At 34.5% G+C, this 27,646-nt stretch overlaps 2 protein-coding genes across 6 annotated transcripts; one reads left to right on the top strand and one right to left on the bottom strand.

The window, feature by feature from the left end:
* The first annotated feature begins 721 nt into the window (after nucleotides 1–721).
* On the top strand, nucleotides 722–5,718 carry LOC129876084 (uncharacterized). The gene is made up of 5 exons (XM_055951390.1): nucleotides 722–751; nucleotides 928–1,065; nucleotides 1,627–1,723; nucleotides 5,144–5,387; nucleotides 5,588–5,718. Exons 1-5 carry the CDS (start codon nucleotides 749–751, stop codon nucleotides 5,667–5,669), a joined length of 564 nt encoding a protein of 187 aa, XP_055807365.1. The 5' UTR covers nucleotides 722–748; the 3' UTR covers nucleotides 5,670–5,718.
* LOC129876083 (pyruvate, phosphate dikinase regulatory protein 1, chloroplastic) lies at nucleotides 4,517–9,620 on the bottom strand. Of its 5 annotated transcripts, none has more exons than XR_008763301.1 (5): nucleotides 9,089–9,620; nucleotides 6,985–7,627; nucleotides 6,511–6,796; nucleotides 6,323–6,398; nucleotides 4,517–4,771 (listed from the first exon to the last, which is right to left on the bottom strand). XR_008763301.1 is itself a non-coding variant. In XM_055951389.1 (3 exons), exons 1-3 carry the CDS (start codon nucleotides 9,542–9,544, stop codon nucleotides 6,693–6,695), a joined length of 1,203 nt encoding a protein of 400 aa, XP_055807364.1. In that variant the 5' UTR covers nucleotides 9,545–9,620; the 3' UTR covers nucleotides 6,445–6,692. The 5 variants fall into 5 exon arrangements, 1 of the variants encoding a protein (XP_055807364.1); XR_008763302.1 differs by having other exon boundaries at nucleotides 6,342–6,398; XR_008763300.1 differs by lacking the exon at nucleotides 4,517–4,771 and adding an exon at nucleotides 5,984–6,214.
* Nucleotides 9,621–27,646: the final 18,026 nt, after the last annotated feature.

Genomic DNA, 27,646 nt, shown 5'->3' with positions numbered 1-27,646 from the left:
CTTCAGAACTAAGTCAAAATTTTACTAATAACATAAAAGTGTATTAACTATCGATATATATAACTTAAATTAAAAAATAATTCCCAAAAATTTCATAAATATTTAGTTCTGAAATCATAATTTCAAAAATGCTATATTTAATGATAAGAACTACCGTTAACAGATGTGCTCTGACGAATAAGATCCTTGCACTCTTCAAAATTTCGAGTTCGAGCCATAAAAAATTGAAAGTGTTTTTTACTTTAATGGGCCTAACACATGTGAATATAAGATAATCAGGTCAGGAAATATTGAATAACAAATGATTATACAAATAAAAATGATAAGAAATTAACTATTAAATCTATAAAATTTAGTTGTGGAATCAGAATTTTTATTGAGAGGATTCAAAAAATATGAAACAGTAAACACACAAGAAAAAGAGTTAAAGAATTCAACATCTATCATATACATAAAAATTAATTTTAACATAATATATACATATACAAAATATTTTTTGTAGAAGGGATCGAATCGAATGAACCCTTGCACTCAGCATGAAGTCGATGAACTCGTTCGGCGGAAAATTATACTATTTATACATGATTAAAATTATTTTTATGTATATACAGTAAATGTCTAACTCCATTCAATTAGTTCGTGTGTTTATTTCTTCAAATTTTGAACCCCTATATAAAATTCTGACTCTGGCTCCGCCCCTCCTTATATTAGGCCTCGTGTTTCTCCAACTCCTCCACATTCAGCAAATATGGTAAGCCTTGTTTTATGGGTCAAATCTTTAAAGTTTTCGTACCCTCTCTCAAATTAAAGTTGTTATATCTATATGACAACTGTTTTATTGAATTTTTAAAACTATATTGTTAAATGGGGTTTGAATTTTCTCTATAAAAAAATATATTCAATTTTCCAATTCCAATTGAATTGTAGGAAAATATGGCTACTCAAAGCTTAAAGAGAGAATTTACTGGAGAAGAAAAAATATATGTTTCTGAGAGCTTTGTTGTGGACATGGAACATTTATCTCATCTTGTAGAGAAAGATATAAATGCAAATTCAAGAATTACTGTAAGTTCATCTTCGTTTATCTTAATTTGTTTTTCCGTTCAGTGTTTGGTACCTCTATATAGAGATAGGAATTAAAATTTGAAGTTTATGATTTCTAAATTCTAATTTCTTTAAGTTATTAAGTTTCAAAGTAATAATTTTAATATTCAGTAAATTTTTAAGATAAATACAAAATTTGAATAAAAGTTACTAAGATTCAACTAAACTTGCAAGTAGAATCAGATTAAATTCGAATTCATATAAAAGAATCTCAAGTTTCTTAATAAAAACGATTTCATATCAGGACTCAAAACCGAGACTTCTGGAAATGAATTTGACCTTTTGTCTAGTGATCATTTAATGGTTTAATACATATTGATCTTATACTTGTTGGCTTTAAAATTATGAGGCATAATATGAACTCATTAATTTTCCTATTTAGTTCTTGGTCTAATTCGAAAATGAATTTCTTTAAGCGAAAACTAAAAATAAAAATACTCCAATATTGATGAATTAAATTATATTGCAAAAGCCAGAAATACTTTTTGTGTGTGTGTCTGATAATTTGAATTATGAAAAAAGTTGCAGAGAAACCATTCGAGGAAGGGTTCATTGAAAAAAACAAATTTCAACGATATCAATGAAAAAGACACAAACCTAATGGCCACTTCACCAAAAGGTAATACTTTTTTTTTATTCTTTTTTAAAAAATAAAAAATAAAATCTTCACCATGAATATCAAGTCGAAGTACTTTATATATAATAGTTAAATAAAAGCATTTAGATGATAAATTGAAGTTTAAAGTCCACCAACTATATTTTTTTCTCTCATCATTCTTGCTTTAAAATAGAAGTTTTTTTTCAATAAAAAATTTGTGTTAAAAAACATGAATTATTCATCCATTTTTTCATTAAACCAGTTCACTGAAAAAATAATTTCTTAAAAAAAAATAAGAAATTGCTGCTTAAACAACGAAAACAAAACCCTTTTTAACTCTATTCCTTAATTGAGTCATAGAACTGTTTAGGTACAAAAGTTGAATTCGAGGAAAGCATAAAATATAGGAAAGTCCCAGGTTAAATAAAAAAAACTAAGACTCTAAACTCAAATAGAAAATAATGAACCTTCAACCTCTAATTCCTATTTGAACAACCTTTTATTGAAAATAGATTCATTTTCTTTTCTTATTAATTCAATCAAATATCCGTGGATATAAACACTAAACATCTTTCAATGAGAAATTCAATGAAAAAATAATGAGTTTTTAGTAGTGATAATACGTATGTATATTATTTGAATAATGATGTATATATAAAATATATATCTATATTTGTCAACGAGTATTGTTTTTTAGGGCAGCTTAGAAATTGTAATTATCCCTTTAATTTAATTAGTTCTATTTGGTGATTGAAACTATTTTAATTTAATGATGGAAAAGAAACACCAATGTAGTATCACTTTGACGTTTTCTTCAAGGTGAAAAAGTCCACATTAGAAGAAGGGTTTTAAGGTAAGGTGGAAAATATATTTTTCTTTTTATGTTGATTGGTTAAAGTTTTTGAATATTTTAAGAATTCGAAAAAAATGATTTTTTTTAGAAAAATAAGTTCGTATTCCACATTAGTTGTCTCCTTCTCCACCCACCAAGCACCAACGCACTCCATCTCCACCCCGCCCCCCAAATACTCCAACGTACCCTTCATCATCGTGCTTGTCTAGATATTATATGAATTATTATGAAATAATATTTTCTGCTTATTTATCAACACTTAAAATTAAGTAAGAAATTCACTTATCTTTCGAAAGAACGTTTTCTGTAGAAAACATTTTCATTCGTACCAAACTCCTCTTATTACTTAATTTCTACCAATACTAAAATCACACGCTACTAGATTTTTCTTCTTCAACCTTAAATTTATATATAATTATAATAATAACAATAATTATTTTGAAGGATTTATAGTTTGATCATGATAGAGGTATTAATTAAGTACAATTAGACCATCATAGAGTTATTAAGTGATAATTAATCGTGCCTAAACAGGCACCACGCACTTGGACGAAATGCTTAGTTTGACTAAACAATTCACATATAAGATAATCTACTCTGTATCGTCATTTCCAAGATCAAAACTTTGTTTAAATAATTATTATATTACTTAGCTTAATTAGTTGTCTTGTAGTTCCCTTAATTCCTTTTTAAATCATCATAATGAGTTATCTCAATTGTAACTACTTGCCCATGAGGTTTACATAGAATTAATTTAAGATATTATCAGACGTGTGACATGTTGGAATTGAACTTTACGAATTTTATGATTCTGAATAACGATATCATGTGTTGATGATCGTATTCTGAATTTAGGTATATATTAAGTAAATTTCTTAATACAAATACCAGATTTTAGACCAAGATAATTACTGATTAGGTTCGACTATCTCCATAGATAACCTTCTAGCTTCGTCCCTGATTACCATAGTTAAATAATTTAATGAAGCTTTTACCTACTCCAATCTTCAATCCTAGACGTGCCACATACATACGTCATTAGTTTGTAATTAATATAAGAATATAGATGCACATGCATTAGAATCATTCTTTTTCTTTTCTTTATCGTATTAGCTTAGAATTATCTTTTTGTCAATGTTCTTTTTGAAGATTGCCAAGATTTTCTTGGTGAGCTATGATTAATGAAATCACTGTGCTACTAGTTATTTTATTTTTGTCAATTAAAAGGAACAATTGAAAAACATTTTATCCAATCTGTCCACTCAATAACATTCAAAAATATTGAAGATAAGAATGATTATGAGGTATAACATGCCAATGGGGTTGAGTTTACAGAGTGCCATACCTTTTTAGTTTCTTAATATAGAAAACTGCGCACATGCATTAAAATTATTGAGTAAAGCATAGTAACCTAACACATTAGGGTATAATCCAAATTGTACTAATTAGATTTTAAATTATAAACATCGACGAGTAAACATTTTTATACAATTAATGTAGTTTAAACGGTTCTGCATATTAGTTACTCCTTTCGTTTTACTTGGAAGATTATTTTAAAATTTTCCATAACATTTGTATAAGGTGGATGCTGAGCGATTTTATTTGAATCCACTATCAGGAGCAGCTCAAGCCACTATCAAAAATAAAAAAGAAGTCTTAAACTTTAAAAAATAAATTAATATATTTTCCTACGAAGTTTCTAGCTTTTGTGATGCAAAGCTGATAGTTTCTCTTATAATCATTTTTTTAATAATTTTTTTTACAATTGATAACATAATCGATCAATTTAATCTTTACTCCAGATGTGCCAAACTTCTTCTAACAATTCGCTTTTTTTATATGAAAAAAATAATCTTTCTTATAAATAGTACTTAATATTTTTTTCTAAAAAAATCTATAACCTATTACTGCTAAAAAAAAATGAAGCCCCTCAAATTTGGGGGCCTAAGACACTTTCCTTTTTTTAACCCTACCGAGCTGCCCCTGCCCACTACTTTCCGCATGCTGCATATACAATTATGTGTAAAATATTATTAGAATTACAAAAACTAGTACCTACGAACCTATAAACTTTAAAAATATAACAGGTTTAATGTTAAAAAACTTAAACATTGAATCCATAGAACAAATTTTTTCTGAATCCGCCATGGTGTGTTGGCAAGCGTGGCCACAGAAGCTTCTCATTACATAAATATATGCATGTTATTCTTTTTTCCCTAAGAGAAAAATAGAACAAGAGTGTTATTTTTATCAAGTTATCGATGAATGTTATTATAGAGATTTATATGTACTTATCTTCTGAATTACCATCATATATAGAACATAAATTCTTAAAATTGAATCCATAAAACAAAATTTCTGAATCCTCTTTGGTGTGTGGGCAGCGTGGCCATAGAAACTTTTCATTACAGATATATATGAATGTGTCATTCTTTTTCCCAACAGACTAATAAAGAAAAATAGAACGAGGGTGTTATTTTTATCAAGTTATCGATGAATGTTATTATAGAGATTTATACTTCAAGTGACCTGATTGTACATACCATCATAGCATATATAGAACATAAATTCTAACTTTTTAAGTGCAGCTTCTTTGCTAGGAGCTAGCATGCCTGAAAAGCCCATGATGGTAACAGCTGATCACTCCACACCACATGTACATAATCAGAACACAGCAGTGGTGTCTGCCAGTAGCGGTGCTGCCACCACCGCCACCGCCGCCACCATCGATAGCAAAGTAGTTGTCTCCAGAAGATTCAGTTTCCGCCGATCTTCTTCCTCCTCGCCTTGGACCATTGATCCAAGGAGGATACTTATTTTCTTTGCTACCTTGTAAGTTCTCTCAACAAGTTACATAGCATTATGTTTAGTTACCCTCCTCCTCCAGGGGATCAAATGCAGTTTCCTACTTACTCTAGATGTACTTGTTCAGCTCAGGTCCAGGGGGTCATACATTTTAGGCATGGATTCTATACCAATGAATTGCATTGTAAAAACAACTGACTTTTGTTCTTGTTTTTCTACATTGACAGATCAAGTATGGGAACAATACTATTGATCTATTTCACACTATCTATGACCAAGCTCAATGGAGAAGATAAAGCTTCGTCTTGATCTATTTTCATACTATCCATTACCAGGCTCAATGGAGAAGACAACATTCTCAGTTGACAGAAAAGACGTCAAAAAACTGTTTTCCCTCCTAACATAACAATGTGATGAAGAAGTTTGCAGCTACAAATAAAAAGTCTGTATGATGTCGATGCAGAAAAGATTGAGCATAACTGGTTTTTGGGTGACAGACTTACTGTGAACAATTGGAAGTACAAAGAAAGGAGGAATGGAGTCAAAGACATGCTAAACAAAAACAGATAGACCTTCCATTAGAAAGAATTCAAATGGCAGATGTATAAACTTTGAGTCTAACTTTTATACCGTGATAATGCAAAAGAATCTTTTATACCATCGCATTTTGGCTCATTACGAAAAGAAATATAATCGTATGTGAGGTGTGTTGAAAACATAAATGAAGCAAATCAAAGTGTATTCTTTCCAACAGCTTAAACTTTTAGATGAGTTGGTGAACCAATTTGAAGCTGCCGGTATTTCAATGTGGATCCTCATACTGACTTGTCCTCAATAAGTTTTACATCTATAAACTGAAAAATAAAGCAGACTATAGGTTTTAATAACAAAATAAGGAGTTAACTTACCTTGTATACAAATTAAATTCACAAAATTTTAATGGAGAACTAGGAATCACCAACCTTTTGCTATTTTTCTCACCTTTTCTTCATTTCCTGCCTCCCACTCATCTCGGTTTCTTTTGAGAGCCTATGCCAACTTCAAAGCAGTAATGATACACATTTATAAAATGTACGTGAGATGTAACAACATAAGCTATATTCAGAGTTGTTGCAATATTTATTTGAGATGCAGGAAGAGTTAGCATTACCTATTATGTGTGCAAACTACATATAGCACTGTACAATATCAAGCAAAATGTACAACACCTGTTATACATAGGTTGCAACCACCGTACATTTATTGCTCTGGGACTGCCAGCACAAAGAAGATGCCTTCGATTTCAAGTATTTGTCTTTGAGATCTGATCCATCAATGCTTGAGAACAACAGTTTAATAGCGTTTGGAAATTCTTGGCATTGAACACCTGTTCTTTCTGTCATGGTAAAGTCTCAGAACAATAACAGCTGTTTCTTCAATAGCTTTAGACGTAACTTCTGCAACCAAAGCAACAATGGGAAAAATGAATCATCAAAATTTCTAGTAATTAACTTCCTCATAAATTCGCCTGTTGGCGTAATTGTGGAAGTTAACACCTAATTGTTAAGTCAGGTTTTACTCCTAATATCAGACAACACAAAAACTTGAGCACAGTACAAACTACAAAATATAGGAGGCAAATTACCTATCACTGGCCAGACAGGGTTCTGCGCAAAAATTTTCCCCGCGTATTCCAACTCTTCTTTCACATAATCCATGTCACAATAGTTGGTCTTCAGTTCTCCATCAAAACCCAGCGTCTTAGCTCTTGCTCTTCTGATGGATTGCAGAACAACAGGATTTATTGTCAAAGCAAAAACCTTTTCCGGGTTAACTTCAAAGAGTGTCTTGGGTAAATCTATATTCATGACAATTGGGACATTAGCTACTTTATATCCTTTCTGTGCTAGATAAATAGATAGCGGTGTCTTCCCACTTCGTGAAACACCGGTTAGAACTATATCCGCCATATGTAGGTTTCGTGGCAAGGCGCCATCATCTTGCTTTATGGTAAATTCGATTGCTTCAATCCTTCGGAAGTATTCCTCGCTGAGAGGAGATTTCTGCCTCTCAGGAGCCCAACGAGAGAGGCCAGAAGGTGAAACGCCCAGATGGCCAGCAATTGCCTCGGTAATTGGCCCTAGTATATCATTAGATGCTACACCCCAGTGTTGACATGCTTGTTTGGCAAATTGAGCCATGGAAGGCTCAGCTAAAGTATAGACAACCATTGCCCCTTCTTTGGCTGCTTGCTTTATTATCTCCATTAATTGTTCAACATCATCTATCTACAAAATCACGGTCTATCAAGCATAGAAAGTTCAACACAATAACTTGCAATTACTTGTACTAGGAAAATCTTATTCAACACGAAGCTTAATCATATTTGTTATCAGATCACATCAAATAGTTATTTAGTTGATTACTTTAGATAGTAAACATGGTCATTCAGATTTTATATGATACAAAAAGAAAACCAAGATCAGAATGCTTTTCACATGAATTTTTCATATCAAGTTTACTGTTGTATAACTTAAGCAATACAAAAGAAAATAATTGGGTTCTAAATTTAATATATGTTCATATTTAATGAATTTCTTAACACAAATACATTGTTTGAGTAAAAGCTACTAGGTTCAGTTGAACCCCTATCTGGGCTGCTATCTCCGCCTTTGATGTCAATAGGGGCTCAAAGCAAACAAATTACTTGCATGTTAAATTTGTAGCCATTCTCATGGAATGAATATGGGTGTCTGTGACTTTCCAAATGATTTAAGGGAGAGAAAAAGGAGGGATGGGGATGGGCTAGTTTCAACTTTGACGAATGAAATGTTTCACCTTCTATTTCTTTTCAAATTGACAAACATAAACCAATGACCTCACTATACTCCTTCATGCAATTGCTATAACTTGTAACTGCTAAAGAAATTTAAATGGAAGCTGTTATTTAGACTCCTCAAGAAGTCTTGTAAGTCCAAATCTGAATATATTGTGTAAAAAGACAAAGTTGGCCACCTCCATTTTTTTCTTCTTCATAAAACATCTCCGCATTAACAATGGTTTCTATTGACAGCCAAATTATCACACAATCTTAGGACTTAGACGGTGAAGCATTGTGTAGTTGACATCTATCACGTCCAGTTTAGGGAACCAGTTCTTGACACTCTATTGCTTCCATTTTGTTATTTTTCCTTCAAAAATATTCTAAACAAATGTTTATATGTTTTCCAAGCATCCATTTACTATAGCCACTCAAACTTCAATTCCAAACTTAAAGTCAACATAATTATGTAGCACGGGTAATTTTGGCCACATAATACAACGGAGGATCAATGTGAACAATATATTAGATGTGTAAATTTAGCTCTTTTAAGTATTCTTAACTTACCGTACTATTGTTTTTGTTATTATCATCATAACATTGTTTGGCTTTACTTCGACACTGGGTTCCCAATCCTAATCGTTTGCATAGACCCGTTTATCTTTAGCATAAGAGAGCTCTTTCATTGAGCTATTACACACTCTTTCAAGGGTATTGACTCTCACTAACTACCAATTTGAATATATTTTTAGTCTTTTTCTTTTGGTTACACTGACCCTTAATCAAAACTACAGGGGTAGTTTGATTCACAGACTAAATTATGACTCGATTATAGTAACGATACTAATACATTTATATTATAAATAAAACATAATTGATATCCCACATTATCGAGCGTACCAAACTATAATCAGATATACAAACTTACCCCAGAGAACAAGTGAGTATTCACAGGGCAAACACGATCGACTAAGCAATAGTCAAATTGTCCTAACGCTGCGTTAACGGCGTGCTCCGCCGTCCATCCAGTTCCATCAGAGACCATAAATATCGGCTTACCTCCGTTAACCTCCTTTTCATCCTCTGACGAGCCGGACCGGCTATCACGTTTAGGAGATATAGGCAACTCAATTTCCGGTTCACTCCAAACCGGTGAAACGGACTTGGCGCGTGATTCAGTGTTGACACTGACAGCAGACCGGTCTAGTTTCCTGCCGGACCTGATGCTTCGAGCTCTGGACCACCGGTTTAACCGGGGACTGGCTTTAATCCTTTGAACCTGCGGCTGAGATTCATCGGAAGTTTCAGAACTTGCCGGAGGAGATGGGCCGTTTCTGGTGCCGGTGCCGGTGCCGGACATGCGTAAGGTAGAAGAACAAATCATTTCTTTTGGATTTAATTTTTTTTCTCAGTGAAAATAAAATCTACGTCGGTGTTTTGTTGATCTCAAAACGCCGAATCAGTTGAGATATTTTTGCGGATTCGATAAAATCAAAATGGTTTGGGTCGGCCCATAACTTGGCGATCCAACTATTCTAATTGGGCCCATGTTATGGCCTTCGAAGAGGTCGCTTAATTTTCTTTGTGATGATTTGTACAAATTAAATAGGGGAATTTTCACATATAGCAACTCAAAAATAGCTTAATTATGCTTCATTACTATTGTTTGCTAATTATGATTCGTAGCTACATGTTAGAAGGATGAGAGAGGCTAGCGAGATCGAGATAGGGAGGAGAGAGGTGAGCAAGAGAGGGCAGAGAGTGGAGAGAGGCGAATTTTATATGTATATCTGTCGAATTGTATATGTATATTTGTCAAAAATTATATAATGATAACTGCTATACATATGTATTTGTATATAAGGCAAGCAAGATTGGGAGAAGAGACAAGATAGGCGAGCGAGAGAGGGCAGAGAGTGAAGAGAGGCGAATTGTATATGTATAAAAGAGGTCAGATATACAAATTAAATGTATATTGTATATGTATATGTATAATTTGGCAAGCGAGATCGAGAGAGGGAGGAGAGAGGCAAGCAACAGAGGGCAGAGAGTGGAGAGACGCGAATTGTATATGTACAAAAGAGGCTAGATATACAAATACATATTATATATGATCAATATGTATAATTAGTACTTGTATATATATGTATAAAAGAGGAGATAGGCGAGAGAGAGGAAGAGAGATGTAAATAGAGAGCTAAGTTTGCTGCAACCCATAATTATTTTAAACTATAGTTATGTTAGCTAATTAACTAGTATATGTTTTACTTATCCGCATAATTTTCCCAATTAAATATTGATAATCTATTTGTTGAAACCCTTTTAACCTTACAATATAACGTTGTAAACAGGTATGGCTTGATATATGAACAATCTATTTTCTCGTGGCTTAAACATTTAGGTCACATAGTCAAAGAAAGACTAGAAAGATTAATTAAGAGTGAATTGCTTTTAGATTTGGATTTTACGGACCTTAATATTTGTGTGAATTGTATTAAAATTAAATAAAACACAAAAAGAAAATATCCACGAGAAGCACATAATTTCTTGAAATTATACACACTGACGTGTGTGGTCCTTTTGATGTAATTCCTTAATAAAGCAAAATACTTTATCACTGTTATTGATGATTTTTCATTGGGATTATGGTAAAAATTTCAAGTAGTAAATTCTTTAGAAATATTTATTGATGAGGTCGATAGACAAATAGGCAGAAAGGTGAAAATAATTAGGGCAAGTATAGATGGAAAGTATTATGAAAGATATGATGAAGCTGCACAACACCTTGATCGATTTGGAACATCACGACATATGTGCTCAATACACAATCACAAGCACACCAATAAAATGATGTGACTGAGAGGCATAATCGTACATAAATAAAAAATATGATTATAGGAGTTAAGTAATTCATCTTTACCTATTATTGTGAATGTATACTGTAAAGATTGTCAAGGTATTTACTAAACATGGTCCCTAGCTAGTAAAACGGTCCCAAAGACCCATTTATAACTTTTGATCGGTAGAAAATCTAGTTTACGACATCTAGATGTTTGAGGTTGTCCTGAAGAAGTAAGAATTTACCGTTCACAAGAATGTAAACTCAAACATTTAAGAACAATCAATGACTTCTTCATTGATTATCCAGAAAAATTAAAAGGATATAGATTTTACTATCCTAACGATAATACAGGAATAAGTGAAACTGAAAATGCTAGAATCATTGAGAATAGTAAAATTAGGAAAGGTAATGAATCACTAGTGTGAAATTTAAAAAAGTTAGTGTGCAACTTCTATAAATATACATGAAAATTGTACGATGAGAATGAACTATTTGGAGAAGTTTAATTAGCAAAGCGTCGGCCAACGAGTATACGGGGGCCATTACAACAAAATGATGTGGCCTCTAGAGTTCAAATCATAAGCTTATCTGATAATTTATTTAAGGTCCTACAAATTAAGATAATGTTACTTTTTAATTCCATAGCCCCCCAACAAGAAAGCTGATTTTTCCTTTGATTTGTGGATTGTGACATTAGTCTAGAAAAAGAAAGCTTTTGGCAATGCTGTCTCACTTTTCTTCGTTAGGGCATCATACAAACACATCAACTTTATCATATGATCATCTAGTTGAGAGAAAGATATTAAATCATCATGTTTCTGTTATTCAAAATAAGTGGTGTTTTTAGTTTCAATAAATTTAGAGGAGATGCACAAATTAAGTGGTATAGGTGGTTCCTAGGTTGGTAGGCGTGGAGTTCAGATTGGTCGCAAAGGTGGTCGTGGAGGCCTACAGTATATTCGCTATTGATTTCTAAAAAGTAAGATGTATTTTTATTAATTTATTCTGAATAAATATCTTGAAAATGATGTTGTTCTTTAATAAGTTTTTGATTATGTAAAAATCTCTTATTCAAAAATTAGAATAAAATTAAAAAAAATATTATTAATGTCTTTTTGATTATGTGAAACATTATTTATTTTGAAATAAAATAAAAAGGTATAACACCACTTATTCTTAAAATAAAAGGAGTACTAATAGAATTTTCCAATTTCAATTTGATTTGTTGAAAATAACTATTGGATAGGATCTATTCCTAAAGAGTGCTAATTAGTATGTTAAACTTTTAGCTTGACCTTTTTAGGGTTACGGAGTTGAAGCCATTTATAAAAAATATTATATTATATATAAGGTGAATTTATTTATTTGTGTATAAATATTAAGTTTTAATCTCATTTAAAATAACATCAATTGAAGCTTAGTGGCCAAAGGACTTTTTCTTTTTTTATTTTTGATTTTCCACCCAATGATCGGAATCCGTAGAGCCTAGACTAAATCTGAATCTCGTAATGCAGGGCGCATTCGAGAATGACACTCCCAACAAGATTTTTTTCTATGTCAAAGGACATTATGTGTCACCCATTACTGTAGGTTCAAGTCTCAATAGAGATTATTTTTTTTTAACCTTTTTGAATTCTCTTGTCAAAAGTTTTAGCTCCGCCTCTTGATCCTTCTTCTAAATCTTATGTACATAGTATGAATACATTATTATTGGTGTTGAAAAAAAATAAGTTTTTTAATTATAATATGGCGGTTAGTGTTTTCACAGAAAAAATAATTGTATCTTTTAAAAGGCATCTAGTTTATGAATAAAAAAAATTATTTATTTTGTGAAAATTTTCAACGATCAATCACATGAATTCGTGATTGTTATAAATCTACTTGCACTAAAGAAAAACTCATAAATCTCCTAAACTGATATTTCGATTTTAAAGACTACATGGTGACACAAATATATATACTGAACAAATGGTTGATTTCATTTACCTCAGCGCAGTCACGTCTAGCTAACAGCAAAACTGACATCATTATATTTTGAAAAATATTGCTCGATTAGACTATAAGTGGTCAACAAGAATAATCAAGAAAGCTCTTGCTAATTCCATTTAACTTGGGGTAGATATATACTACAATAACAATATATTCAGTGAAATTTCACTAAGTTGAGATTTGGGGTAGATATATATTATTCATAAATACTTTGATTTAATTTTTCCTTTGTCTTCAAGATTCGTTGTTTTTCATAAATTCAATTAAATTAGTATGATAATAGAAGTGGATTCAGAATTTAAATTTAATGTGTCAAACCACTAAGATATTATCAAAACACAATTCCAAAATACTTCTCTCACTATATATAAGCCAATATTTATTGGATGGAAAAAAAAGGAAGAGTTTTCCTTATTCAAAAATGTGTATTTAATCAAATAAGTTGTTACTAAAATAGTTTTTTGTTATTTGACTAGTTTCTTGTGGCTCATTCCTTAAGCATATTTGCATCTATGTTAATAAGGATTTTTTTTTTAATGACGCGGAAAATTCGCAGTCGTTATTATTTGAATATGCATAGGTAAAACTCTCATTCCTATGCCATAACTCTTAAATCACATAAAAGAGAAGTAATCCACACTAAATAAGCCCGGTGGGACGAGATCGACCAAAAGGCAAACCCCGATAATAAGGATATTTTAGATAAAGAAAAAGGATAGAAAATATGACTCTATTATACAAAATATCTTCATTTGACGCTTCTAATCCTTTGTGGTCATTCACTTCTTGTTAGCAAATTGTCTTTCATATTTCTTTAATGGAGCTCCGACGTCCTGAGTATTATTGTAATTTTAAATTAGAATTTTGTCTATGAATTCGACAGAATCTAAAAGCTTTAGTTCAAATCTTGAATTTGTATTTAAAAACTCATTAAATATATATGGATAATTTATTAAGAATTCAGTAAGATGTGTTTTCTAATATCCCGAACCTATGAACTCAAAATCCTAATTTCGCCTCCGATGGCCTGTTACATTTGGATCTTTTTCTCTTTAATCAATTTAGACAAAATCATATCAAGCGTGACTAATTTAATTTGCTCATCGATCGGCAAACCCCAAACTTACTAGACAGTCATGGAGTAGTTGGAGTAGTTGTAGTGAAAGTCTCTTTCACAAATGAAAAAAATGATCTTTAATTTGGTACAAATTTCTCTCTTTCAAAGGAAGTTTCTTTCGAAATTATTAATTTTGGACATATGGTGCTTAGATAGTGTAATAGGGACATGCTGATAGGGATGCGTCCGACTCTGATATTACGTCAAAGAAAAAACAATATAAATTAGCTTCAGAAGCTAGGTCAAGATATTAAAGCAATCCAAAATCATACTAATGGCTCGTTAGATCATGTGTGATGAAGTCATGAAATGAAATCATATTAGATAAGTTGAAATTTTGTTTGGACATGTAATTTGAATTTTTAACTGTATTTTTTGCTCATAAACATAAAAATTTCATAAATTGTGAAAACTATCAAAAATGCCCTAATTATTTATAAAAATCTTACTAAATTAGCAAAAATCCATAGCAAAAGTATATATAATATACTATCACAAAGTTATTCTAAAAAAATACAATATTTATTGATCGAACTTTAGTTCAATAAGAAAATAAAATTGAAACATGAGTAATATTCATCTACCAACAAATATAATTTTTTTTTGTAAAGAATTACTAAAAAGACATGTGAGAGAAATGAGATATAGCTTTGTGTAAATAATATTTAGGTTGGTGAGAGTAAGATTTTATTTGATATATAAATGATTGAAAGGTTGGTAAGAGTAATAATATCAACTATAAGTTTTGTTTACATATGCAAATAAATTCTTGGTAGATATAAAATGGTGTTTGTTTGTTTTTTATAAAATATAAATTTTTGGGTCAATATTTGTATAATTTGATAAATGTGAATTCATGATATGAAATTCTCAAATCAAGCTTTTTGGAGAATTTGGATTTCATCTCATGATTTCAAATCACCAAATGAAATCGCATGTTCAAACACTTATTTCATCTCATGATTTCAAAGTACGAGATGAAATGACATATCCAAACGCCTCGTAAGAATAACTCACACACTTCACCAATATTGTGGAAACTCTGAAAAAAATTGCCTAAACATTGTACACAAGAAAATGAATCTTCTCAAAAGTAACAAGGAGCAAAATCTAATACAAATATTCTAGTCGAATGAAATTGCACATTTTATATTTATATCTCCTGTTTATTTTCAAGTTAAAACTTATCACTCATCAATATTTGGTCGATATTCCTTTTGCTTGTGGTATTTATCATGAGAGAGAAAGTAAACGAAGAAGGATACTTTATAGCCAAATCATGCTTAAATAATTTTAATTGAAGATAAGATATAACTAGCATGGACATGCTCGAGGTTAGAGTGATAATGTTTTGTTGTTTGCTGATAAAAGACCATGCATTACTGAAATGAAAAGTTATGTCGACCATTATAATTAGTGGTATAGTCAAAAATTTATACGTATAAGAGATTCAAAGAAATATTAGGATGTTATGCATATTTAGAACTTGAACTTGTGAAGGAGATTTAAATCGCAAATCGAAACCTGTTATCCCTACCTACAATGTTGATTTTTGTCAATTCTTAAATTTGAAATCACTAATTTTATTTTTTTGTTCTTTGATAAGCATCGGAGACCAACGAAACGGATTGTTACTGTAACAACCCCTAAAATGTTGTATGTCGGTATTTCAATTCTCGACGAAAATAATACAGTCTCTGTATTTTGGGCATAACTTTTCATAGGTTGGTCCAAATTAGGTGATTCAAATTTCTGGGTAACCACAACATCCTTACCTACAACTTTCTTGAAGACCATATCTTAAGATTCGGAGTATAAGTAGGTGAAATAAATCAATCTTTGCAAGATAAAGTACTGTGACAGAATTGAGTGTTTATAGAAGAAAATTCATATCTCACTGTAGGTTGCTCCAAATTGGTTGATTCTTGAACGATATGAAACTAGACTTCCATATATACAATTCTTATCAAGACACCAAATCCTAATAAGGAATTTATCTTATTCAAACGCAGCTTCGAAAAAGAGTATTCTGTTAAAAAGAACTCATCTTACCGACCATGGAAACATCTAGATACATTTGACATCATTCATGACATAAATTGTCCTCCATTTAACATCATCCATGACATCAATATATTCCATTAAATTTTCAGATATTTCTTTATAATTATTTTATTTATTGTTAGGTCTCTCTTTCCCACCTATAAATACCCACCTTATTTCCTCATTTTATTCATCAAGCTTTCTTAAGCATTTCTTCTCTCTATATACTTCTTCTCAAATATAATTTTAGTTTTAGTAGTATAAAAATACTACTCCGGTGATTCTTATACTCCGGATAGTACACAAAACGCTCCGGCGAGAAGAAAAGGCTAGGGGTCCAAGAGTGTTCCAATTCGGAGTAAACCTTCGAATTTAAGGTATGTAAGGCTTTCATAGCATTGGATTGAGTTCGTCCATGCGCCCAATATTTAAATTCATTATAATTGAGTTATAGTTGAGTTTTATCCAAATCTTGAATTCTAGATGAATTAATTCTTCTTCTATTGAGTTTGATATATTTATGCATTAATATTTTATTATTGTTATCTCTCATATTATTGGAATTATTGTTCATGGCTACTTTCCCATGAATCCTAATTGATTTGATGTTCATGAATATTTTTACATATGTTTTGAGTAAAGATGTTGGCTTTTTATTATTTTCATTGATAAAAAGAAAGTTATATAAATTAATACTATATATGTATTTTATTGAGTTTTAAAAGAGCAAAAGAGTTGAGTTTGAATGAATTTGAGCAAATGATATTTTGAGCAAGATATTTTGATGAGATGTAAATGATGTTTTTTGGAAGTATAATGATTGATGAACATGAAATGAGATGAGTTTGATGATTTAAATTAAAGTCCAATGACACTAGATGATGAGTTTAATATGAGCACATATTTTGGGAGTAGTATTGAGCACCGAGTTGGGTAAGAGTTTAATTGACTCAAACCCCAGAACTACGTAGCCAGCGTAGGATGGAGGCTATGCCTCTTAAGTCCCAAAAAGAGGACTTTGATGAGTGGATCCAAGATGGTGATGTCCTTTACCCTGGCAAGGTATTGGATGAATGTGGCAACGACATCGCTTCGTTGTATCATCGCTAGCTCATAAGTGATGGTTGTCGGTTAGAGAAACTCCCAACTGAGTAATCATTGCTTATTACTATTATATTTATTATTATATTTTAAACTTGCATTACATATTGATGTTGAGATGATGTTGAGTTTTGAGCTGAGTTTTCTTGAGAGGAGTTTATTGATATCTGTCCTTATCTTCCTGCCATTTTACATACTCGTACATTCCACGTACTAACGTCATTCGACCTGCATCGTTTTATGATGCAAATACAGGTGTTAGAGATCCTCAACAGGCGTTTCATTAAAGATTATTATTTTTCAGCTATTTGGTGAGTCCTTCTTGTATTCAGAGGAACTCTTTATCCTTTAATTATTGTTGAGTATTATATTTCTTTTAAGGTAGCCATGGACATGTCATTGGCACCATCTAAGAGTATTAGAGGCTTCATAGACAGAGTTTGATGATGTAATCGGAGTAGTTCTCCTTAGAAACTACTTCTTCTAAGAATTATCTATTTTTCCTTTGATGTTGATGATGACAAGCCCACATTAGTATTATTAAGTCTTCCGCTGATGAACAAATGAGTAATGAGACCAAGTGGTTCTCTCGGAAGCCAGAGATGGTTTTTGAGTGCCGGCCACGCCTAGGGTACCCTCTCGGGGCGTGACAAACTTGGTATCAGAGCCCAGAGTTCAAGAGTCCTAGGGTGTCTATGAAGCCGTGTCTAGTAGAGTCTTATTTATGGGTGTGTCGTGCACCACACTTATAATCAGGAAGCTATAGGATATTAGGAATTATTTCACTTCTTTCATAATCTAAGTTCGTGCGATAGAGTTTAACTCTATAAAAGCTTTCTTTCTAATTCGTGCGTTTACACGTTTCAGACATGCCTCCTAAACGTTCAGCTAGTCAGAGGAACGCTGCCAGCACTGAGGTTCCACAGTCAGTGATGCCTCCACGGAGAACTAGGGGCCGACCTGCAAGGTCTACTGAGGTACCCCAAGTACCTACCGTTCAGACCATTCCTACTTCTGAGGAAGATTTTCGAGGAGCGATTGCTATGCTGACCCAGTTGGTGGCTGCTCGAAATAGTAGCCAGAGTTTACCAACTCCTAGCTCTAGTTATCAAGAGCCATCTGCTGCCACGAGGATCAGAGATTTTCTGAGAATGAATCCGCCGGTCTTCACGGGTTCCAACGTTGATGAAGACCCCCAAAATTTCATTGATGAGATGTGGAAGATACTAAAAGCGATGCATGCTACAGAGATCGAGGGGGTTAAGTTGGTGTCTTATCAACTCAAGGATGTGGCAAATGTCTGGTATAACCAGTGGGAAGAAAGTAGAGGTGAAGATGCAGAGCCTGCTCTTTGGGATGAGTTTGAAAGAGCATTTCTTGATAACTTTTTTCCCCAAGAGCTATGTGAAGCAAAAATTGAGGAGTTTGTGAACCTCAAGCAAGAGAGTATGACTGTGAAAGAGTATAGTTTGAAGTTTATTCAATTGTCCAAATATGCCCCAGAAATGATTCCTCATATGAGGTCTAAGATGAGGAAGTTTGTCTCTGGCCTAGGCAAACATGTAAAGAAAGAATGTAAGGCAATGCTAATGATTTCTGACATGGATTTTTCTAGATTGATGGTATATGCTCAGCAGGTTGAGTATAACAAGAAAAAGGACCGAGAGGAACACCTAAGCAAGAAGGCTAAGTCTGCTGGAAATAAGAATGAGCAGAAGCAAGGGAAGGGTAACAAGTCTTTCTTTCAGAAAAGAACTTCCAATTATGCACCTTCCCCAACAAATGTTTTTACACCTAATATCAGGTATGATCAGAGATCGCTAAGTCACCAAAACTTCCGATCTCAGGGTTCTCAGTCCCAATTAAGTATGGTTCAAGGTTCTAGAGGGAAACCACCATGTGCTAGATGTGGGAGGCTCCATTTGGGAGAGTGTCGTGTGGACACCAATGCTTGCTATGGATGTGGAAAGACAGGTCACTTCCAGAATGAGTGTCCTTCAAAGAGGCAGGGAGATGGAAGTAGTAGAGCTCAGTTTTCTTCTGCAGCTCCACAGAATAGAAATAATCATAGAGGTGCAGCTTCAAGTGCAGGTGGGGGAAACAACCATCTGTATGCTATGAGTAGTCGCCAAAACCAAGAGAATGCACCCGATGTTGTTACTGGTATGCTCCGAGTCCTTTCTTTTGATGTGTATGCATTACTTGATCCGAGTGCTACATTATGTTTTGTGACTCCTTACTTGGCTAGTAAATTTGAGATCCTTCCTGAGTGTCTTCTTGAGCCTTTCAGCGTGTCTACTCCTGTTGGTGAGTCTATCTTAGCTGAGAGGGTCTATAGAAATTATACTGTGTCAATCTATCATAGGGATACCATGGTTGACTTAGTTGAGTTGGACATGATTGATTTTGATGTGATTCTTGGCATGGACTGGCTTTATTCTTATTATGCTTCAGTTGATTGTAGGACCCGAATTGTAGAGTTTCAATTTCCAAATGAGCCTATCTTAGAGTGGAAGAGGAATTCTGTAGTGCATAGGGGTAAATTTATTTCCTATCTTAAGGCCAGAAAATTAATCTCTAAGGGATGTATATATCATATAGTCCGAGTCAAAAATATTAATGATCAGACTCCATCTCTTGAGTCAGTTCCCATTGTGAATGGGTTTCCTGAAGTCTTTCCTGAGGATCTACCCGGAATCCCTCCCGATAGAGAGATAGACTTTGGTATTGATGTCCTTCCTGATACACAACCTATCTCCATTCCTCCATATAGAATGGCTCCTGCTGAGTTGAAAGAGTTGAAAGAACAACTGAAAGACCTCCTAGATAAGGGGTTTATTAGGCCAAGTGTCTCACCTTGGGGCGCTCCTGTCTTATTCGTTCGAAAGAAAGATGGGTCCCTTAGAATGTGCATTGATTACCGACAACTAAACAAGGTCACCATTAAAAACAAGTACCCTCTTCCCAGAATAGATGATTTATTTGACCAACTTCAGGGTGCCACATGCTTCTCTAAGATAGACCTCAGATCAGGCTATCACCAGTTGAAAGTGAGAGAATGTGACATCCCGAAGACGGCTTTTCGAACACGCTATGGCCATTTTGAGTTTCTTGTTATGTCCTTTGGATTGACAAATGCTCCAGCAGCTTTTATGGATCTTATGAACTGAGTATTCAAGCCATACCTAGATACGTTTGTAATTGTCTTCATCGATGATATTTTGGTCTACTCTAGAAGTAAGAGTGAGCATGCTAATCACCTTAGGATTGTCCTTCAAACTCTTAAGGAGGAGGAATTGTATGCTAAGTTTTCAAAGTGTGAGTTTTGGCTTGAGTCTTTAGCATTCCTAGGCCATATTATATCTGGGGATGAAATCCAAGTTGATACTCAAAAGATTGAGGCAGTTAAGAACTGGCCCCGACCCACCTCTCCAACCGACATAAGGAGTTTCTTAGATTTGGCTGGTTACTACAGGAGGTTTGTTGAGGGATTTTCATCCATATCCTCACCATTGACTAAGCTGACTCAAAAGAAGGCTAAGTTTCAATGGTCTGATGCTTGTGAGAAAAGTTTTCAAGAGTTGAAAACTAGATTGACTACTGCTTCAGTACTATCCCTACCCGAAGGAACGGATGGTTTTGTAATCTATTGTGATGCTTCAAGAGTTGGTTGTGATGTGTATTGATGCAGAAAGGAAAGGTCATTGCCTATGCCTCCAGGTAGCTTAAGACTCATGAGAGAAACTACCCCACTCATGATCTTGAGTTGGCAGCTGTGGTATTTGCTCTTAAGATCTGGCGTCATTATCTTTATGGTGTACATGTGGATGTGGTCACAGACCATAAGAGCTTACAGTATGTATTCAGCCAGAAGGAGCTGAATTTAAGGCAGAGGAGATGGCTAGAGTTGCTCAAGGATTATGACATGAGCATTCTCTACCACCCAGGTAAAGCAAATGTAGTTGCTGATGCTCTTAGCAGGTTATCTATGGGGAGTACAACCCATGTGGAAGAGGAAAAGAAGGAGTTGGCAAAGGAAGTGCATAGACTTACGCGTTTGGGAGTTCAACTTATTGACTCTAGTGAGGGTGGTGCAGTAGTACGAAATGGAGCTGAATCATCTCTGGTTGTAGAGGTGAAAGAAAAGCAAGATCAGGATCCCATTCTTCTTCAACTGAAGGATGAGGTTCACAAGCAGAAGGTAATGTCTTTTACCAAAGGGGGAGATGGAGTGTTGAGATATCAAGAAAGATTATGTGTTCCAAGTGTTGATGGTATTCGGGAGAGAATCATGAAAGAAGCACATAATTCTAAGTATTCCATCCATCCAGGTTCAACAAAGATGTATCATGACTTGAGAGAAGTATACTAGTGGAGTGGAATGAAGAGAGATATAGCAGAGTTTGTGTCCAAGTGCCCGAATTGCCAACAAGTTAAAGTTGAGCACCAAAGGCCTTATGGAGTAGCTCAGAACATAGAGATCCTAGAATGGAAGTGGGAAATGATCAATATGGACTTCATTACCGGTTTACCACGAATCCTCAAACAACATGACTCTATTTGGGTAATTGTGGATAGGATGACCAAATCGGCCCATTTCTTATCGGTTAAGACTACGAACACTGCAGAGGATTATGCCAAATTGTATCTTAGAGAGATTGTTAGACTGCATGGATTTCCTTTGTCTATCATCTCTGATAGGGGAGCTCAATTTACTGCTCAGTTTTGGAAGTCATTTCAGAAGGGCTTGGGTTCAAGAGTGAACCTTAGTACTACTTTTCATCCGCAAACAGATAGCCAGGCAGAGCGTACGATACAGACTTTGGAGGATATGTTAAGAGCTTGTGTCATTGACTTTAAAGGTAATTGGGATGATCATTTACCTCTTATTGAGTTTGCATACAATAATAGTTTCCATTCGAGTATTCAAATGGCTCCTTATGAAGCTCTGTATGGGAGGAGATGTAGATCACCAATTGGTTGGTTCGAAGTTGGTGAAGCTGAGTTTATTAGACCAGACTTGGTTCACCAAGCTATGGAGAAGGTGAAAACCATACAAGAGAGGTTGAGGACTGCTCAAAGTCGCCATAAATCCTTCACTGATGTTAGGAGAAGAGATTTGGAGTTTGAAGTGTACGATTGGGTATACTTGAAAGTTTTACCCATGAAGGGTGTGATGAGATTTGGAAAGAAAGGGAAGCTTAGTCCCCGCTACATTGGTCCTTATCAGATTATGAGGAGGGTAGGTAACGTAGCCTATGAATTGGAGTTGCCCCCAGAATTAGCTGTTATTCATCCCGTGTTTCACATCTCTATGCTTAAGAAGTGTTTGGGAGATCCTTCACTTGTTGTCCCAGCTGAGAGCATTGGGGTGAAAGAGAGTTTGAGTTATGAAGAGATTCTAGTTCAAATTCTTGATCGTCAGGTTCGCAAATTAAGAACTAAGGAAGTGGCATCTGTCAAAGTCCTATGGCGAAATCAATTTGTTGAAGAGGCTACATGGGAAGCTGAAGAAGATATGAAGGCTAACTATCCTCATCTATTTGTGCCTTCTGATAACGATATTCAAGGTAATATTCCTTACTTCTACCTTTGAATCGATGTTTATTCTTGAGTTTGAGTCCTTGACCATTTGAATATCAGAGTTTTTTTTGAGAAATTGATGTATTGATGATATTCATTCTTTATGTCTCCTATTTTCACCTTCATTCGAGGACGAATGATCCCAAGGGGGAGATATTGTAATAACGCCTAAAATGTTGTATGTCGGTATTTCAATTCTCGATGAAAATAATACAGCCTCTGTATTTTGGGCATAACTTTTCATAGGTTAGTCCAAATTAGATGATTCAAATTTCTGGGTAACCACAACATCCTTACCTACAACTTTCATGAAGAACATATCTTAAGATTTAGAGTATAAGTAGGTCAAATAAATTAATCTTTGCAAGATATAGTACTGTGACAGAATTGAGTGTTTATAGAAGAAAACTCATATCTCACTGTAGGTTGCTCCAAATTGGTTGATTCTTGAACTATATGAAACTAGACTTCCATATCTACAATTCTTATGAAGACACCAAATCCTAATAAGGAATTTATCTTATTCAAACACAGCTTCGAAAAAGAGTATTCTGTTAAAAAGAACTCATCTTACCGACCATGGAAACATCTAGATACATTTGACATCATTCGTGACATAAATTGTCCTCCATTTAACATCATCCATGACATCAATATATTCTATTAAGTTTTCAGATTTTTCTTTATAATTATTTTATTTATTGTTAGGTCCCTCTTTCCCACCTATAAATACCTACCTTATTTCCTCATTTTATTTATCAAGCTTTCTTAAGCATTTCTTCTCTCTATATACTTCTTCTCAAATATAGTTTTAGTTTTAGTAGTATAAAAATACTACTCCGGTGATTCTTATACTCCGGATAGTACACAAAACGCTCCGGCGAGAAGAAAAGGCTAGGGGTCCAAGAGTGTTCCAATTCGGAGTAAACCTTTGGATTTAAGGTATGTAAGGCTTTCATAGCATTGGATTGAGTTCGTCCATGCGCCCAATATTTAAATTCATTATAATTGAGTTATAGTAGAGTTTTATTCAAATTATGAATTCTAGATGAATTAATTCTTCTTCTATTGAGTTTGATATATTTATGCATTAATATTATTATTATTGTTATCTCTCATATTATTGAATTATTGTTCATGGCTACTTTCCCATGAATCCTAATTGATTTGATGTTCATGAATATTTTTACATATGTTTTGAGTAAAGATGTTGGCTTTTTATTATTTTCATTGATAAAAAGAAAGTTATATAAATTAATACTATATATGTATTTTATTGAGTTTTAAAAGAGCAAAAGAGTTGAGTTTGAATGCATCTGAGCAAATGATATTTTGAGCAAGATATTTTGATGAGATGTAAATGATGTTTTTTGGAAGTATAATGATTGATGAACATGAAATGAGACGAGTTTGATGATTTAAATTAAAGTCCAATGACACTAGATGATGAGTTTAATATGAGCACATATTTTGGGAGTAGTATTGAGCACCGAGTTGGGTAAGAGTTTAATTGACTCAAACCCCAGAACTACGTAGCCAGCGTAGGATGGAGGCTATGCCTCTTAAGTCCCAAAAAGAGGACTTTGATGAGTGGATCCAAGATGGTGATGTCCTTTACCCTGGCAAGGTATTGGATGAATGTGGCAACGACATCGCTTCGTTGTATCATCGCTAGCTCATAAGTGATGGTTGTCGGTTAGAGAAACTCCCAACTGAGTAATCATTGCTTATTACTATTATATTTATTATTATATTTTAAACTTGCATTACATATTGATGTTGAGATGATGTTGAGTTTTGAGCTGAGTTTTCTTGAGAGGAGTTTATTGATATCTGTCCTTATCTTCCTGCCATTTTACATACTCGTACATTCCACGTACTAACGTCATTCGACCTGCATCGTTTTATGATGCAAATACAGGTGTTAGAGATCCTCAACAGGCGTTTCATTAAAGATTATTATTTTTCAGCTATTTGGTGAGTCCTTCTTGTATTCAGAGGAACTCTTTATCCTTTAATTATTGTTGAGTATTATATTTCTTTTAAGGTAGCCATGGACATGTCATTGGCACCATCTAAGAGTATTAGAGGCTTCATAGACAGAGTTTGATGATGTAATCGGAGTAGTTCTCCTTAGAAACTACTTCTTCTAAGAATTATCTATTTTTCCTTTGATGTTGATGATGACAAGCCCACATTAGTATTATTAAGTCTTCCGCTGATGAACAAATGAGTAATGAGACCAAGTGGTTCTCTCGGAAGCCAGGGATGGTTTCTGAGTGCCGGCCACGCCTAGGGTACCCTCTCGGGGTGTGAAAAACTTGGTATCAGAGCACAGAGTTCAAGAGTCCTAGGGTGTCTATGAAGCCGTGTCTAGTAGAGTCTTATTTATGGGTGTGTCGTGCACCACACTTATAATCAGGAAGCTATAGGACATTAGGAATTATTTCACTTCTTTCATAATCTAAGTTCGTGCGATAGAGTTTAACTCTATAAAAGCTTTCTTTCTAATTCGTGCGTTTACACGTTTCAGACATGCCTCCTAAACGTTCAGCTAGTCAGAGGAACGCTGCCAGCACTGAGGTTCCACAGTCAGTGATGCCTCCACGGAGAACTAGGGGCCGACCTGCAAGGTCTACTGAGGTACCCCAAGTACCTACCGTTCAGACCATTCCTACTTCTGAGGAAGATTTTCGAGGAGCGATTGCTATGCTGACCCAGTTGGTGGCTGCTCGAAATAGTAGCCAGAGTTTACCAACTCCTAGCTCTAGTTATCAAGAGCCGTCTGCTGCCACGAGGATCAGAGATTTTCTGAGAATGAATCCGCCGGTCTTCACGGGTTCCAACGTTGATGAAGACCCCCAAAATTTCATTGATGAGATGTGGAAGATACTAAAAACGATGCATGCTACAGAGATCGAGGGGGTTAAGTTGGTGTCTTATCAACTCAAGGATGTGGCAAATGTCTGGTATAACCAGTGGGAAGAAAGTAGAGGTGAAGATACAGAGCCTGCTCTTTGGGATGAGTTTGAAAGAGCATTTCTTGATAAGTTTTTTCCCCAAGAGCTACGTGAAGCAAAAATTGAGGAGTTTGTGAACCTCAAGCAAGAGAGTATGACTGTGAAAGAGTATAGTTTGAAGTTTATTCAATTGTCCAAATATGCCCTAGAAATGATTCCTCATATGAGGTCTAAGATGAGAAAGTTTGTCTCTGGCCTAGGCAAACATGTAAAGAAAGAATGTAAGGCAATGCTAATGATTTCTGACATGGATTTTTCTAGATTGATGGTATATGCTCAGCAGGTTGAGTATGACAAGAAAAAGGACCGAGAGGAACACCTAAGAAAGAAGGCTAAGTCTGTTGGACATGAGAATGAGCAGAAGCAAGGGAAGGGTAACAAGTCTTTCTTTCAGAAAAGATCTTCCAATTATGCACCTTCCCCAACAAATGTTTTTACACCTAATATCAGGTATGATCAGAGATCGCTAAGTCACCAAAACTTCTGATCTCAGGGTTCTCAGTCCCAATTAAGTATGGCTCAAGGTTCTAGAGAGAAACCACCATGTGCTAGATGTGGGAGGCTCCATTTGGGAGAGTGTCGTGTGGGCACAAATGCTTGCTACGGATGTGGAAAGACAGGTCACTTCCAGAATGAGTGTCCTTCAAAGAGGCAGGGAGATGGAAGTAGTAGAGCTCAGTTTTCTTCTGCAGCTCCACAGAATAGAGGTAATCATAGAGGTGCAGCTTCAAGTGCAGGTGGGGGAAACAACCGTCTGTATGCTATGGGTAGTCGCCAAGACCAAGAGAATGCACCCGATGTTGTTACTGGTATGCTCCGAGTCCTTTCTTTTGATGTGTATGCATTACTTGATCTGGGTGCTACATTATCTTTTGTGACTCCTTACTTGGCTAGTAAATTTGAGATCCTTCCTGAGTGTCTTCTTGAGCCTTTCAGCGTGTCTACTCCTATTGGTGAGTCTATCTTAGCTGAGAGGGTCTATAGAAATTGTACTGTGTTAATCTATCATAGGGATACCATGGTTGACTTAGTTGAGTTGGACATGGTTGATTTTGATGTGATTCTTGGCATGGACTGGCTTTATTATTGTTATGCTTCAGTTGATTGTAGGACCCGAATTGTCAAGTTTCAATTTCCAAATGAGCCTATCTTAGAGTGGAAGAGGAATTTTGTAGTGCATAGGGGTAAATTTATTTCCTACCTTAAGGCCAGAAAATTAATCTCTAAGGGATGTATATATCATATAGTCCGAGTCAAAAATATTAATGATCAGACTCCATCTCTTGAGTCAGTTCCCATTGTGAATGAGTTTCCTGAAGTCTTTTCTGAGGATCTACCCGGAATCCCTCCTGATAGAGAGATAAACTTTGGTATTGATGTCCTTCCTGATACACAACCTATCTCCATTCCTCCATATAGAATGGCTCCTGCTGAATTGAAAGAGTTGAAAGAACAACTGAAAGACCTCCTAGATAAGGGGTTTATTAGGCCAAGTGTCTCACCTTGGGGCGCTCCTGTCTTATTCGTTCGAAAGAAAGATGGGTCCCTTAGAATGTGCATTGATTACCGACAACTAAACAAGGTCACCATTAAAAACAAGTACCCTCTTCCCAGAATAGATGATTTATTTGACCAACTTCAGGGTGCCACATATTTCTCTAAGATAGACCTCAGATCAGGCTATCACTAGTTGAAAGTGAGAGAATATGACATCCCGAAGACGGCTTTTCGAACCCGCTATGGCCATTTTGAGTTTCTTGTTATGTCCTTTGGATTGACAAATGCTCCAGC

This window comes from Solanum dulcamara, chromosome 12 (genome assembly GCF_947179165.1).
Source record: "Solanum dulcamara chromosome 12, daSolDulc1.2, whole genome shotgun sequence".
In the NCBI taxonomy this organism is placed as follows: domain Eukaryota; kingdom Viridiplantae; phylum Streptophyta; class Magnoliopsida; order Solanales; family Solanaceae; genus Solanum; species Solanum dulcamara.
This window is presented reverse-complemented; position numbering and strand designations above follow the sequence as displayed.

Bases quoted from the DNA above. Each gene is read 5' to 3' on its own strand.
- LOC129876083 (XM_055951389.1), bottom strand. From the start codon at position 9,544: ATGATTTGTTCTTCTACCTTACGCATGTCCGGCACCGGCACCGGCACC. The intron at 7,628-9,088 runs GTAAGTTTGTAT...GTGATTTTGTAG, and splicing joins ATACTCACTTGTTCTCTGGG to ATAGATGATGTTGAACAATT. The intron at 6,797-6,984 runs GTAATTTGCCTC...CTTTGGTTGCAG, and splicing joins CCCTGTCTGGCCAGTGATAG to AAGTTACGTCTAAAGCTATT.
- LOC129876084 (XM_055951390.1), top strand. The intron at 1,724-5,143 runs GTAATACTTTTT...TTTTAAGTGCAG, and splicing joins AATGGCCACTTCACCAAAAG to CTTCTTTGCTAGGAGCTAGC. The intron at 5,388-5,587 runs GTAAGTTCTCTC...CTACATTGACAG, and splicing joins CTTATTTTCTTTGCTACCTT to ATCAAGTATGGGAACAATAC.